Source organism: Alternaria postmessia (genome assembly GCF_024291825.1).
Source record: "Alternaria postmessia strain BMP 2775 chromosome Unknown scaffold_30, whole genome shotgun sequence".
Taxonomy (NCBI): Eukaryota; Fungi; Ascomycota; class Dothideomycetes; order Pleosporales; family Pleosporaceae; genus Alternaria; species Alternaria postmessia.
In genome coordinates this window covers 143728-157301 of record NW_026260103.1, presented here as the reverse complement: position 1 = coordinate 157301, position 13574 = coordinate 143728, and the positions used below count along the sequence as shown (strand labels likewise).

At 51.8% G+C, this 13574-nt stretch overlaps 5 protein-coding genes across 5 annotated transcripts; 2 read left to right on the top strand and 3 right to left on the bottom strand.

The window, feature by feature from the left end:
* Positions 1 to 362: 362 nt before the first annotated feature.
* On the bottom strand, positions 363 to 2121 carry J4E82_005606 (uncharacterized protein; the record flags this gene model as incomplete). Its single annotated transcript, XM_051731868.1, has 2 exons — positions 363 to 1560; positions 1778 to 2121. The coding sequence occupies 2 exons, from the start codon at positions 2119 to 2121 to the stop codon at positions 363 to 365; spliced, it is 1542 nt and encodes a 513-aa protein (XP_051588358.1).
* Positions 2122 to 3007: 886 nt separating this feature from the next.
* J4E82_005605 (uncharacterized protein) lies at positions 3008 to 4647 on the bottom strand (the record flags this gene model as incomplete). Its single annotated transcript, XM_051731867.1, has 3 exons — positions 3008 to 4396; positions 4450 to 4581; positions 4627 to 4647. 3 exons carry the CDS (start codon positions 4645 to 4647, stop codon positions 3008 to 3010), a joined length of 1542 nt encoding a protein of 513 aa, XP_051588357.1.
* A 339-nt stretch (positions 4648 to 4986) lies between these two features.
* J4E82_005604 (uncharacterized protein) lies at positions 4987 to 7210 on the bottom strand (the record flags this gene model as incomplete). The annotated part of the gene is made up of 5 exons (XM_051731866.1): positions 4987 to 5458; positions 5507 to 6437; positions 6485 to 6700; positions 6763 to 7074; positions 7138 to 7210. 5 exons carry the CDS (start codon positions 7208 to 7210, stop codon positions 4987 to 4989), a joined length of 2004 nt encoding a protein of 667 aa, XP_051588356.1.
* A 317-nt stretch (positions 7211 to 7527) lies between these two features.
* Positions 7528 to 11922, top strand: J4E82_005603 (uncharacterized protein; the record flags this gene model as incomplete). Its single annotated transcript, XM_051731865.1, has 2 exons — positions 7528 to 8355; positions 8410 to 11922. 2 exons carry the CDS (start codon positions 7528 to 7530, stop codon positions 11920 to 11922), a joined length of 4341 nt encoding a protein of 1446 aa, XP_051588355.1.
* A 480-nt stretch (positions 11923 to 12402) lies between these two features.
* J4E82_005602 (uncharacterized protein) lies at positions 12403 to 13287 on the top strand (the record flags this gene model as incomplete). Its single annotated transcript, XM_051731864.1, has 1 exon — positions 12403 to 13287. One exon carries the CDS (start codon positions 12403 to 12405, stop codon positions 13285 to 13287), a length of 885 nt encoding a protein of 294 aa, XP_051588354.1.
* Between the last annotated feature and the right edge of the window lie 287 nt (positions 13288 to 13574).

Sequence of the window (13574 nt, the reverse complement as noted above, 5' to 3'; positions counted from 1 at the left end):
GATGTCTGAACGAAAGATTATTGCTCACTGTGATGGCTACCAGTGGTTGTGCTGTAGTGGCCAGTAGCGATCGACTCTGTTTCTTGTATATATAGTCAGAGGTTCTGAACATACATAATTTCTCTCATCCTGCGACCAATTATTGCAAACACGACCCTATAATGAGTGTAACGATAGTTAAAAGGGTGTATCCGCCTCAGGTCCATCTACATTTTGTTCGTTTCGTCCTCCAGGTTCCTTGTCTTCCCTCTCCTCCATCCGGTATCTCTTTTCCACCTCCATCTTCTACCCCCCTTCTTCCCAACGGGTCTTCATCCGATTTCAATGCTGCCCCTACCATCGCGTCTTCTACATCCACCTCTCTACGCCCAAGCCCCCACCAAACTCATGAGGAAGGCTCCCAAGAACACAAGCAAACACGCATACACCCTGCGCTTTCCCCTGAGCACCTTCCAACTCTCATCGCTCAAGAAATCCTCCGACATGAGTTCCACAAGACTTGCGTAGACGAGGAAACCCGCGGAAATAGCATTCATGATGCCGACGACGAGAAGACCAACTTCAGAGTCGGGAGAGTACAGGGTGTGAGTTGCTATGCCGATTGCCATGCCGCCTGGTGTAGTGCAACCGTATGCGAGAGCCATGAGCCAGGGCTGTGCAGCGCAGGGCTTCCAGTTGATGTCCGCGATACGTACACCGAGGGCGAGGCCTTCGAAAGTTTGATGGAAGACAATGGCAATGAGCAACACGGTGAAGTCGTTACCAACGGAAACGGCAAGCGACATTCCGATGAAGATGCTGTGGAACAGGATACCCATTTCCAAGAGAAAAACTTGCATAATGGCTTTCTTGTGGATTTGCTCGGGTGTGAGCACATGGTTGTGGTCTCCAGTTTCTTGATCCTGTTCGATAGCATACTCATCATTGTCTTCCTTGCTATGAGCGCCTGGAATCTCCGCTGCAGACCCACCAACAGATTCAATCGCGTCAAGTCTTTGGCCGTCTTCGCGGTAGCGGGAGAGTGTCCTACTGATGCTCCCAACTCTTCCACGCAAGACACCTAGATCTCGGACTCGCATGCTAGATTCGGAGTACGTCCTCTGCATTGCTGGTTGTGGTGGAGCCGGTGATTCAGTAGTCTCGTGCTTTGGCTCTTCCTTTCGGCGAGACACAGCCTCCGCGCCCTCGTTACCACCGCAGACATGCTGGGCCGGAGAAAAGATCATTTCAATCAATGTGACGAAAAACACACTAGCTAGCATGATAGCGCCCGGCATAGCCTGGTAGTCAGTTGTCCAGAAACTTGACAGACATGGGTCATTTAGTGAACCAAAAGCGGTGGGAAGTAAATGGACAAATGCGGTCGCGACTAGGACACCAGTACCGAAATGCTTTGCGCCGAAAAGGAAGGCAGGTGGAATGCGCAGCCGCGGGAATTTGAGTACGAGCATTGGGAAGGCACATCCAGTGCCGGATACGAAGAGAATAATGAAGAGACCAGCGACATGCAGACCCAGATCGTAGTTGGGCTGCGCTTTGCCATCTTCGCAGGTACTTCGCCTGGGAAGACGTTGGAATGATTGATCTGAAATTCGTTATTAGTAGTGACGCTTTGACGCAAAACGAGTTGTTCCATCTTACCTTTGGGCAAGAAAAACCTGGGAGCAGACAGATTGCCGCTAGCCCAGGAAATCAAAATTGAAGTACACAGTACTGATACTAGCCACTTTGACCAGCTGATGATAGTGGCGGTGAGGCCACCTTGGTACTCGCTCACATGTCTGGTTGTTCGGGTGCAAGGTCCTTTAGACGAGTCAGCATCGCAACCTTCATTTCCGAGTTATCGGAAAACTGCAACATACCGTTTAGGGACCCTTTGACACCCTCGCCCGTAGTGTTCGGCGGTCTCTTCTCCATCTCTTGAACATTAGAATCATCGATTCCACAGCGCCGGAGACTCTGTGTGCCGCTGCGCAACCGGTCTGCTTCTCCTAATTCCCTTGCATTCGCGATGCCGTTTAGGTCTTCACAAGTCGTCAGATCAGCAGCGAAGCGTGGCGGACTCTGGTTCCATTCTGGATGCCAAAGGACGTCCTCATCGGTTTTGGAAGGGCAGTTCATCTTGGGACCTCGGTAGCCAAGCCCTCCTTTCTAGACAGGGAGACGATGGAAGGTGCGTTTTGTAGTAGTGACAGCAATCTAGTCGGTAGAGCGCGAACGATGGGTTGATACGTTTGGAGGATGACGTGGAGATCGATCAATAACGGTGGGAATAGTCGGGAGATATGACATCTGAAGGAACTAGTAGTGGTCACTATGGTCGGTTAGCGGCTCTTCCGCGAGTGTTATTGCCCAATCACATGCTGGGGCCAAGTGCCAAGACATTCCGATCTCCAGTTCCGCCACGCGTAGACGGCCGAACGGGTGCTGGATCTTTTGATGGGTCTGTAATACAGCCGCCATTACTCCAGTCAAACTCCGTGTTTCAAAATTATACAAAAAGCCATACTCGCTCTCATCACCACCTCAATTACTGGAATCGGGTGTTCGGCTTGCCCAGCACGTAACGATGCGCGGCCGGTGGAGACTCTCAAGAAGATCGAACCCGATGTCTCCCGTAGAGCCATGAGCACCAAGACGTGCAAACTTTACCGATGCGGAAATTTCTGGGGTAATGGCACCAATAGCTAGTCTGGACCATGTGGTACTCCGACTGCTGACTACAACATGCGATTCTGGGCATCGATTGACTCAGACCTATTGATGAGCGCCACGAGTCAGCAGCATCTTAGAATAGACGCTATTATGTGACGAGTAGTTCTGAAAAAGAACATTTTCTTTGGTTGGCATGTGAGCACGCGACCTGCAGGACAGCCACGATTGTTTTAACGTTGCATTAGTTGCTCCAATGGACATGTGACGGGTAGCCCACACGGTCGCTTCCGAACATTTCTTAGCGCATGTTGAAGCGCGTTCTCGTATCATTGGTGTCTATGGGTATCACTTTTCACTGCGCCTTGGCTGTTTCCAATACTTCAAGCGCACCGCCAACCAGGTGCAAGCTTCCAGTTACCAACACCATAACTTCAGCATCGGCCCCCGCCTGCTTGGCATAGTCTTGCGCCACCTTTCGTGCGGTTCCGACTGCCTCTTCGATTGTACGTAGCACATGCACTTCTGCAGTGCTGTCAATATCAGACCACGTGTTCGCGAGCGCCTTCTGCACTGCCAATGTATCTACGTCCTGCTGGTTGGTGTTCATCGACACGAGATCAGGCTTGTACCCTTCGCTGAAGGTTTGATTGGTCGTAAAGATGACATGTGTGAAAGGAGACTGCGATCCAGACGTGATACCGCTCTGCAGAGCTGTGTATAGAGCTTTGGCAAGTGCATTTGCGTCTCGGGTTTGTTGGTTGAAGATCAGGATTCGAGGAACCTTGGATCGCGAGGTAGCGGTGGATGTAGCCATTTTGATCTGCTCCGCGAACCACTTTCCAGTAACCTCGATGCTTTCCATTGTGTGCCCTCCGTCGATGTGCCATGCAACGTTGGTCTCGCGTCTTATCTCGCATCTGCCAGCCCATCGCACTTGCTCTAGGCCGCGAATGAATTCGGAAGGGAGTTCGATATGGGGAACGACGGTGGGGTCGGGCACCGAAGTGTGGCCCAGTGCTCGCAGGTGTGCAGCAGCAGCAGCTATTGCCACGGACGCATTGATTTTCTGGAACGCTGCACCTAGCCCAAGCTTGATCTCGTTGTTGGCTAGAGCCGGATGTATGTCGATGGTGTGTAGCTTCGTGCCCTTCTCTGCCGCCCGTTCTTCCAGAACGGTCATGGCTTCGTCCTTTTGACGCGCCGTAAATGCGACACTGCCTTCTTTGAAAATTCCTGCCTTGTGCCAGGCTATCTCTGGAAGTGTAGAACCGAGCATCGCGGTATGATCTATCCCTAGACTCGTGACGGCTGTGACAGTGGGTTTTGTCAAGATGTTGGTGCTGTCAAATTCGCCGCCAATGCCACACTCAATAACAGCCGAGTCCACACCCTCCTTCAGATACGCATGTAGCGCCATAAGGGTCAGATAGCGGAAGTATACTGGCTTTGTGGGCACGTCTGCGGGCGCATTTTCGGTCTTCGCTGCTGCCTCCAGCTTGTCCCATACCTCGAAGAAGTATTTGGCGAACTTCTCCTCTGATATTGGCTCATTGTCGATTTGTATGCGTTCACGTACGAATCGCAGATGTGGGGAGGTGTAGAGGCCGATCTTCGAGGGTGGAGTCTGCGCATCGCGGGAGGTCGCGTATTGCGACAAGATAGATGAGATAAAGGCACTAGTTGAGCCCTTTCCCTTTGTTCCGGCGATGTGTATAGGCTTCAGCCTGTCAAATTCTGAGGGCTGGACATGTCGTCAGTCACCATCCTCAGGTGGGGTTCTCGGGAGCCGCACACCTCATATCCAGCTTTGCGACACCATTCAATCATCTCCGGTATCGCCTGCTTGTTCATGCCGCGACCCGACTTGCGGATCGCATCGACTATGGAGAAGTTGGACTGAAGCGTGTTCAGCGCCGCAACCGCAGCCTGCGATGGTCAGCCCAATCCATGCGCACATTGCTAGAAACATACCGCATAGTCGCGCTTCTCCATCGTGGCGGCTGTGTGATGAAGGCGGGCAATTGGTCTAGCGCGCAACCAACACGTGCGTGTCCGGGCTATGAACATGAGGGCATCGTGATTGATGCTTGAGAGACTGTCTGCGACTTTTGTTAGTGAAAGAAAGCCCGCCGCCGATAGCCGATGACGCATCAGCTCGGACCCTCGTTCTCGCATGCCTCAAATGGACCTGCGATCCACCTCACCTCTCGCTTCACCTCCTTGAACCGATGCATCATGTTTTGCTCTTCGCAAGCAAATATATTGACCTGCTCAAGCGACTACTGACTTAGTGTCTATCAATGCTACTTATACAACTAATTTTACATACAATTACAGGTTCATCGTGTTGTACGCCGCACCCTCATCCCAGAGCGGATAGTACGAGCCGAACAAGTCCAGCGACTCGCCGTCGAGCATTGTCCCACCGTCATTCCGAAGATTCCATCCTAGAGGGAATGGCTGCAAATCCGCGTATGAAGGAAAAGCTGATGGCGCCTCAGCGACTGTTGTTTCCTGCGGCCCCTCAATCGGGGCCACACCTTCGGCATACATGGCAGACGATTTTGGGTGGCTATTCTTCTCAGAGTCGTTTTGCGCCCGCACATAAGTTCGCGCTATCTGTGTGAACTCCGATGCGATGGACCCTGGGAGTGTTCCCTGCGAAGCGTACTCCAAGCCACTGAAATGACCACAGCCAACATCGAGCAAGGCCAAATTGGCTGTGGTTTTTGGATGGGTCGGATTATCTATGACCATGTCGAAAAGAACAAGATAAGCAGCCAACGGAACGCTGGCAAGAACCCTGCAAATCATCAACAACTGTCACACGAGCAAGGATACTCAAACTTACCAAATGGGTGTGTAAGGCTGCATATCGATAAACTTTGTGAGCTCGAGCACCGTCCGCGCTGTACGCATAATGCCGTCCACCAAATCAGACCGAGCATCAGACTCATCCTCCATCTGGAGAGCAGTACGATCAAGATGCAACATGGTGCCATGGTACAAATAATGGAGCCGTATACCAATATCAATCATTTGCGTGGTTTGGGTATACGGCCGTATAGGTTGCCCTGGCCGAAGCTCCATGGGTATCGTCTTTGCCCATGCTCCCAGCTCGGACTTGAGGTTGTAGATGGTCGTATTGTAGTAGGCTTTCGGTCTACCTCGTACACTGACAGAGAACAGAGATGCGTATATGCGACTAAGGAGTCGTGATATCCGGATAGACGCACGAGTCCAGTCAAACGACGTGCCGCTGCACAATAACGGCTGAGTTGGGATAGCACTGCTGATGTCCGAATCCATGATAGTAGAGCATCTGCCAATATTGAACGACATGTTCTTTTCAAGGAAATAAAGAACATAGAATGTGCGGTTCCGTTCATCGTTACCAGGAGCCGTCGATCTGTTGTACCCTAGTGTTTGTGCCTTCTTGGCCCCTTCTGACACCATGGCGTATTCAATTTGCAGACACGAAAGATTCGAGGCAAAAATTGCCATGGCTGTCAGTGCTTGAACCGTGTTCAATGTGGTTCTGCTAATCAACAGATCTGGAAAGATGGCTAGAGCCGTGCCAAAAAACCGCCAGCTTCCACTCTTTGTAGGCTCATAGCTACCTCCATCGTGGTACTGCGAGCCCAGAGCGAGAACAGCGTAAAACAGTGCGGACCACGACTTGTCGCTGGCGAGTTTGTCGCTCAGATTCGGACTGAGAGCGATGCTTTCGAATCGCCGCCTGTCGAGAAATGGATGAATCGGGTCGACATGCTCAAAATAGGCTATACGGTCAACCACGGACGTGAACACCAGACGTTTACGAACTTACCTTGAATGCAAGTCGCGATGTATTCTTTTTCGATATCAAACACACGGATACGATCGGAGTCTGGCGCAGGAGCAGGTACTCGCTCGATAGTTTTCATTCGCTCTCCAATGATATTGGTCACCTTCGCCCGAGCATGTGATACGCGGTCATGACCAAGACGGATGGCCAGCTCCTTCAGTCGAGCCTCGGGGAAGAACGTCAGACTGTACTCGCTCCCTGTTTGAATTTTGGTAAGCTGACAGCAAAGAAGCAAGAACTGGTTTATGACCCGGACTTACCGAAAACACCGAGATCTTGCAGGCTCGGACTCTGCGCACTGAGCGCATTGTCTTGATCGGGAGCAGATAGAAGCCTGTCTACGTACAACTCTTGGAGTCCGTCATACTTTGACATGCCTCCGAACGAGCTATGATCATCGTGGTGAATCTCCGATTCGTCCCTAAGTTCGGGGTCCACTTTCTTTGCGGAGCCTACGACGGATTCTTGCTGCGAGCTTGATGCATATCGTCTCTTCCGTATGCGGACAGGACTGAAGTTGCAGACCTCGTTTCTTCGAGCGCAGTTGAGACACTTCGTAGCACCTGGATGTCCTATTCAACTATCAGTGTCACACTTCTGAGGATGAAAGGGTGGATCAGTAATCAGCGACCTACCGATACCACCACAACGAACTTTGCGAGTTTTGCATGGATCGCATGTTTTCATCAGTTTACCGCCGAAATCCATAGTTCTCGAAGAAAGGCTTTGAACATGCAGGAAGACTTCGGGTGCGTAAAAGAACGAGGGATGGCGTCTTCATAAAGCTCGGAGCCGAGGAGGTGCATTGATAGCGTTCGGATAGACCCGCTTTAGCCTTACGCGGCTACCGAGATGCGAGCTTCCTTCCGAAAACATGGAAACAAGTTCAGAGTTGACTTTCTCTCGTCATTACCGATGAGTAAGGAGAGAAATGGATGCCATGAGTAAGAGTTTGATATATAGATCTGGTCGTTCGACCAGATCGAGCATTCTGCTATCGCTGTACCATCACCCTTGAGCTGACCATGTCACCCAATACCTCTGATGATACAGATGACGAAACAATCACCTCTTCTGCCCCTCAGAATGATCAAAACGAAGAATCTCTTTCACCTGCTGCAGTCGCGCGCCTTGTTCGACGTGTCTCGGCTGCACACGACCCAGACCGGAAAATCGACCCTTTTGACGTTGACGACCCAAACTGGACTCTGGAAAGGACGCTTGCAATTGCTATCGATCGAGGAGCACGGGATGGCGCAGGGCCTCTGTCACCACATGTGACGCTTGCGTGGAAGGATGTCTCCGTATACGGCGACGATGTCGGCAGGGCTACACAGCAAGACGCGCTGTCCCTCTTCACCAATCTCATCACTATGATCCGCAACTCATTGAAGAAGCCGCAAGAGAGAAGAATTCTCCATGATATCGACGGAATACTCGCTCCTGGCGAGATGATGTTGGTCCTTGGGCCTCCATCCAGTGGTTGCACGACATTGTTGAGAATGCTCTCTGGACAGATCGAAGGCTACCGGAAATGGTCTGGATCTATCAGCTACAGCGGTATCAATCTTGAGACTATGCGAAAGCGATTCGCAGGTATGCTGACCTTCAACGACGCCATCGACCACCACTTCCCCTATCTTACGGTTTCTCAAACTTTGGAGTTTGCAGCCAGTACCAAGACACCTCGGATGCGTATGGACGGTGTCTCACGAAAGCAGTACATCGAAGGCATCAAAAACATCCTCATGGCAATCTTCGGTTTAAGACACACAGCCCAGACCCGCGTGGGCAATGACTTCGTACGAGGTGTATCTGGAGGCGAGAGGCGTAGAGTTTCAATCGCTGAAATGGTAGGTCTTGTTGGAACAGACACCATAATGCTTACAATGCTGACTGTGAATTAGCTTCTTACTCGAGCTTGCGTGACCTGCTGGGACAATCCAACAAAGGGTCTTGATAGCTCAACATCTTTAGACTTCGCCAGAGCGCTGCGTGTTGCCACCGACCTCACCAATAACGTATCCATATCTGCTTTGTACCAGCCAGGTGATTCACTGGCTGGCACGTACGACAAAGTGCTGCTTCTTCATGAGGGTCGCCAGATCTACTTCGGAGACGTGCACGCAGCGAAAGGTTTCTTCGAAACCATGGGCTTCGTCTGCCCCTCTCGTCAGACTGTTGCAGAGTTCCTGGTCTCTATAACAGATCCAAGCGCACGAGTTGTGCGTGAAGGTTGCGAGAACCAAGTTCCACGTACTGCACAAGAGTTTGAGGATCGTTGGAGAGCCAGTGCTGATTACCACAACTTGAGGCTGGCGATCGAAGAACATCTCGACACAGTTGACTCTATGCAGAGTCAGGAATTGAACCGATTCAAGAGCGTGCGATCTGCTGAAAGAGCCCCCGCTACTCGCGTATACTCGCCATACACTCTGAACCTTGGCATGCAGTTCACCACGACTTTCAAACGAGCCGTTCAACGGATCCAAGGAGAGTATGCCTATTTTACGGCTATCACAGCGACGATGCTCATCATCCCGTTGATCATGGGGTCGATGTTCTATCAGATTGATCCTGGAACAAGCGGATTCTTTTCTAAAGGCGGTATCATCTTCTTCATTGTCCTCTTCAACATCATCATCAATTTTGCTGAAATTGTCGCGCAATTTTCGCAGAGACCGATTGTTGAGAAACATCATGCCTACAGCATGTACCACCCGTACATCGATGCTCTGGCTACAATGATTTCGCAATACCCAATCAAGATCATCAACATCATGCTGTTCACGGTCATTGTTTACTTCATGGCTGATCTAAAGAAGGAAGCTGGTCCATTCTTCCTCTTCGTTGTCTTCACCTACCTTACTACAGTAACCATGACTGCCTGGTTTCGCATTATCGCAGCATTCACTTCGACTGTGGACATAGCGTTAGCTGTGGCTGGACTATCCATTCTCCCGCTGGCCATGTACGGAGGATACGTCATCCCCCGTCCTTCGATGCATCCTTGGTTTAAATGGATCTCCTACATCAATCCCATCTACTATACCATCGAAGCCCTCATGGCCATCGAGTTTCATGGACGGCAAGCACCTTGCCAGCAGTTAATCCCGTCTGGCCCTGGATATGAGAATGTAGACACACAGAACCAAGTCTGTGCCGTTATCGGAGCTAGACCAGGTGTCCCGTACGTAGTCGGAGACGAGTATATCGCTTTGTCGCATGGGTACTCATATGACCATGTGTGGCGCAACCTCGGCATATCGATCGCTTTCTTCCTAGCATTTACCATTATTTATGCTGCGACGACCGAGTTCATGAAGTCGTCTAATGGTACTTCCCAGATGGTCTTTCGGAAGAATTCGCCTTGGGCTACAGCAAAGCCTCATGACACGGAAAGCGGTGCAGCTGGTACATCTGGCACTGATGAGAAGGTTGCGACTGGTGGGAGTACGCCAGGTATCGAAAGCGGCAAAGATGTCTTCTCTTGGAAACACCTCAACTACGACATCGATATTAAAGGAACTACACGTCGATTGCTGTCCGATGTCGAAGGTTTTGTTGAGCCTGGTACACTGACGGCACTTATGGGCGCTTCTGGAGCGGGCAAGACCACCCTACTCAATGTACTCGGACAACGTGTTGGTGGAGTGGGTATCGTAACTGGTGATCCAACGATCAACGGCGTTGCCTTGGATGCCTCGTTCCAGCAGCGCACTGGCTATGTACAGCAGCAAGATATCCATATGGCTGAGATGACAGTCCGCGAGGCTTTCCGTTTCTCTGCGTCTCTTCGTCAACCACAAGAAGTATCTTTGGAAGAAAAGTATGCCTACGTCGAGAAGATCATCTCAATTCTTGGTCTGGAAGACTTCGCAGAAGCCGTGATTGGCATTCCAGGAAAAGGACTCAGTGCAGAGAAGCGAAAACGTACCACGATAGGGCTTGAACTTGTCGCACGGCCGTCGTTGCTCATCTTTGTTGATGAGCCGACATCTGGCCTTGACTCTCAGTCAGCGTGGTCCATCGTTCAACTGCTCCGAGATCTTGCCAATGCAGGCCAGGCAATCCTATGTACCATTCATCAGCCTTCTGCTACTCTTATCGAACAATTCGACCGACTGCTATTGTTAGCACGAGGTGGAAAGACCGTCTACTTTGGAGATCTGGGCAGAGACTCACAAACGGTTCTCGATTACTTTGCTGGCTACGGTGCACCCAGGTGCCCAGAAGGCGCAAACCCAGCCGAGTACATCCTCGAACAAATTGGAGCAGGCGCCACAGGACAAGCAACACTCGATTGGCCTTCAGTATGGCAGTCATCCATCGAGCGCAGAGCTGTTACCGAACGCATTGAGCACTTCGAGTCATTAGGCCGCTCCAATCCTGCCCAAGATTCCAGCGCTCCGATGCGCAAGTTTGCGACAAGCTGGTGGCAACAATATCTCCTCGTACAGAAGCGACTTTTCGTGCAGCAATGGCGCTCGCCGGGCTACATTAATAGCAAGCTTGCTATCAACGTCATCGGTGGGCTGTTCATGGGTTTTACTTTCTACAAAGAACAAAACTCCGTGCAAGGCCTACAGAACAAAGTGTTCTCAGTCTTCACGATCCTGCTTCTCTGTCTCATCCTGATGGTTCTTGTCCAGCCTCGGCTCATCGAACTCCGGAAGATATACGATGTCCGCGAAAAGCACTCGAACATGTACCACTGGAGCGTCTTCGTAGTGGCAAACGTACTCGTGGAGATACCCTTCAATTTTGTCATTTCAAGCATATGCTTTCTCTGCTGGTACTTCCCCGTGGGCTGGTGGCGCGACATATCTGACGGGCGAGGCGCATTCATGTACCTCGTGTTCAGCGTCTACCAGATCTATCACGCAACCTTTTCGCAGGCACTTGCCGTCGTCACACCCAATGCCGAAACAGCCGCCATGTTGACCATTCTCTTCTACACGTTCATTCTCGCTTTCAGCGGAGTGCTCCAACCGCTTTCGCAACTCGTCGGGTTTTGGCATTTCGCCTACTACGTCAGTCCTTTTACATGGCTCGTCTCAGCCATGATGTCTACCGGTGTGCATGACGTTCCGGTTCAATGCACGGTAGCCGAGACCAACGTCTTCCAGCCTCCTCAGGGACAGACGTGCGGCGAGTACGCTGGCGCGTTTGCGAATGCGAGCATGGCGACATTGTACAACCCGGATGCAAATCAAGACTGTCAGTTCTGCCAATTCGCCGTCGCGGATGTGTACCTTGGTGCTTTGAACATGTCATACGACGACCGCTGGAGGAACTTTGGCTTCCTGATTGTTTACACTGCGTTCAATGTGGCTGTGTTCACACTTGGCTTTTATTTGTATTCTGGTCCCGGATTGGGCAATACGCTGAAACGCGTCTTCAAGGCTAAGAAGGCCTGATTGTGGTATCGTTATTAATCATACTTGGTGGGTGAATGTGTCTTATAGATTTCGAGCGATCGTATTGTAATACAAAGCACTTGTTTATTTTCGAAGTTTATTCTGAGCGCGTGCTGCATGAGCTGAGGGTGATTGACAGTAAGGTTGAGACACAATAACAGACAGGGTTTGGCGGGTCAATTGCGGGGCGCCGAAAGTAGCCTAGCGCATGTGGTCGTAGCTCTCTCACTCGATTGATCCTCGATGGACAATCCGACCGCAGCCATTGTTTCGACCGCAGTCAGCGCCTTTATCAACCACCGCGCGCCCCTTTTCTTCTTCTCTTTCCCCCATTGTCGCACGACGCACGAAACCACATTGATTGACATCTTGACACTCGTCGCGCAACCGGACACATTACAGCTTCGTTGATTACGCGCCCCTTGTCGCGTCGAGCTTACCACCGGTACTCACCCTCCCATCACAACCACACGCGCAACCATGTCGGACTACTCAAAGATGAAGAACGACGAGCTGTCGGCGCTTCTCAAAGAGCGCAAGCTACCCCACACTGGCAAGAAGGCAGAGATGGTTGAGCGTCTACAGAAGAACGACGCGGAGAAGGCCGGCGCGAAGCCTGCTGCTGGCGCCGAAGACGAGATTGACTGGGACGACGAAGCCGACGATGCCGCTGCTGCGCCAGCTGCTACTACCACGGCGACGGCAGAGGCCGTCATTCCTAACGCAGAGACTGTCGCAAACGCCGGAGGTGAAGGCCAGCCGCCGAACCCACAAGCCGTGCCTAACCAAGTCGCCGATATCGACCCTGCGCAAACCGACGATCTAACCACCGAGCCACCCGCCGAAGGCGCCGCAGCTGCCACCGAAGAGCCCAAGCCAGAAGAGAAGAAGGAGCCTACTCCCGATTACTCAAGAGGCCTGGCCGCCACCAACCTCGACGAAGAAATCGAGAAGCGCAAGAAGCGTGCGCTGAAGTTTGGTACAAAGCTCGAGGATGACGAGGGCCTCAAGAAGCTGGAGCGTGCTAAGAAGTTTGGAGAGGTCGCGGCTCCTCTTGGTCTCGACCAGGCTCTCCCAGAGCGCCGCGAGAAGCGCCGACGAGAGGGTGCCGGTGAAGATGCTGCTAGCAACAAGCGCCGCGAAGGAGGCCGTGAGGGTGGACGCGAGGGAGGTCGCGAGGGAGGTCGCGAGGGAGGTCGCTCTGGTGGTCGTGGAGGACGTCGGGACAACAGGCCTCGCAGCAGGGATAACCGTCCTCGCGAGAACAAGACAGGTGGTGGTGGCGCCGGCGGCAGCTGGATGAGCGAAAAGGACAGGGCGGCCGCTGAGGCCAGGAAGGCCAAGTTTGCGAAGCCAACGGCTTGAGCATAATAATGCGGTTTCGATGGTTTTCCCGGTTTGACCTATGAGCGGCCGACGAGCGAGCGACTTCGAAGACGGAACTTCGATCCCGCGACAGCACTCGGACATCGGTTGAAGAGTTTGGACAGCAACGGCGCACTCCTTGTATAACATATTTTTGCGGACTACATTTTACCCAATTTGCCGGACCATCTGCGATTGTCGCTTCTTCAGACACATCACGGATATATCAATTCAAAGCTCATTTCTCTACACGGACTCCTCATCGTCTCTTCGCGGTTTATTCTTTG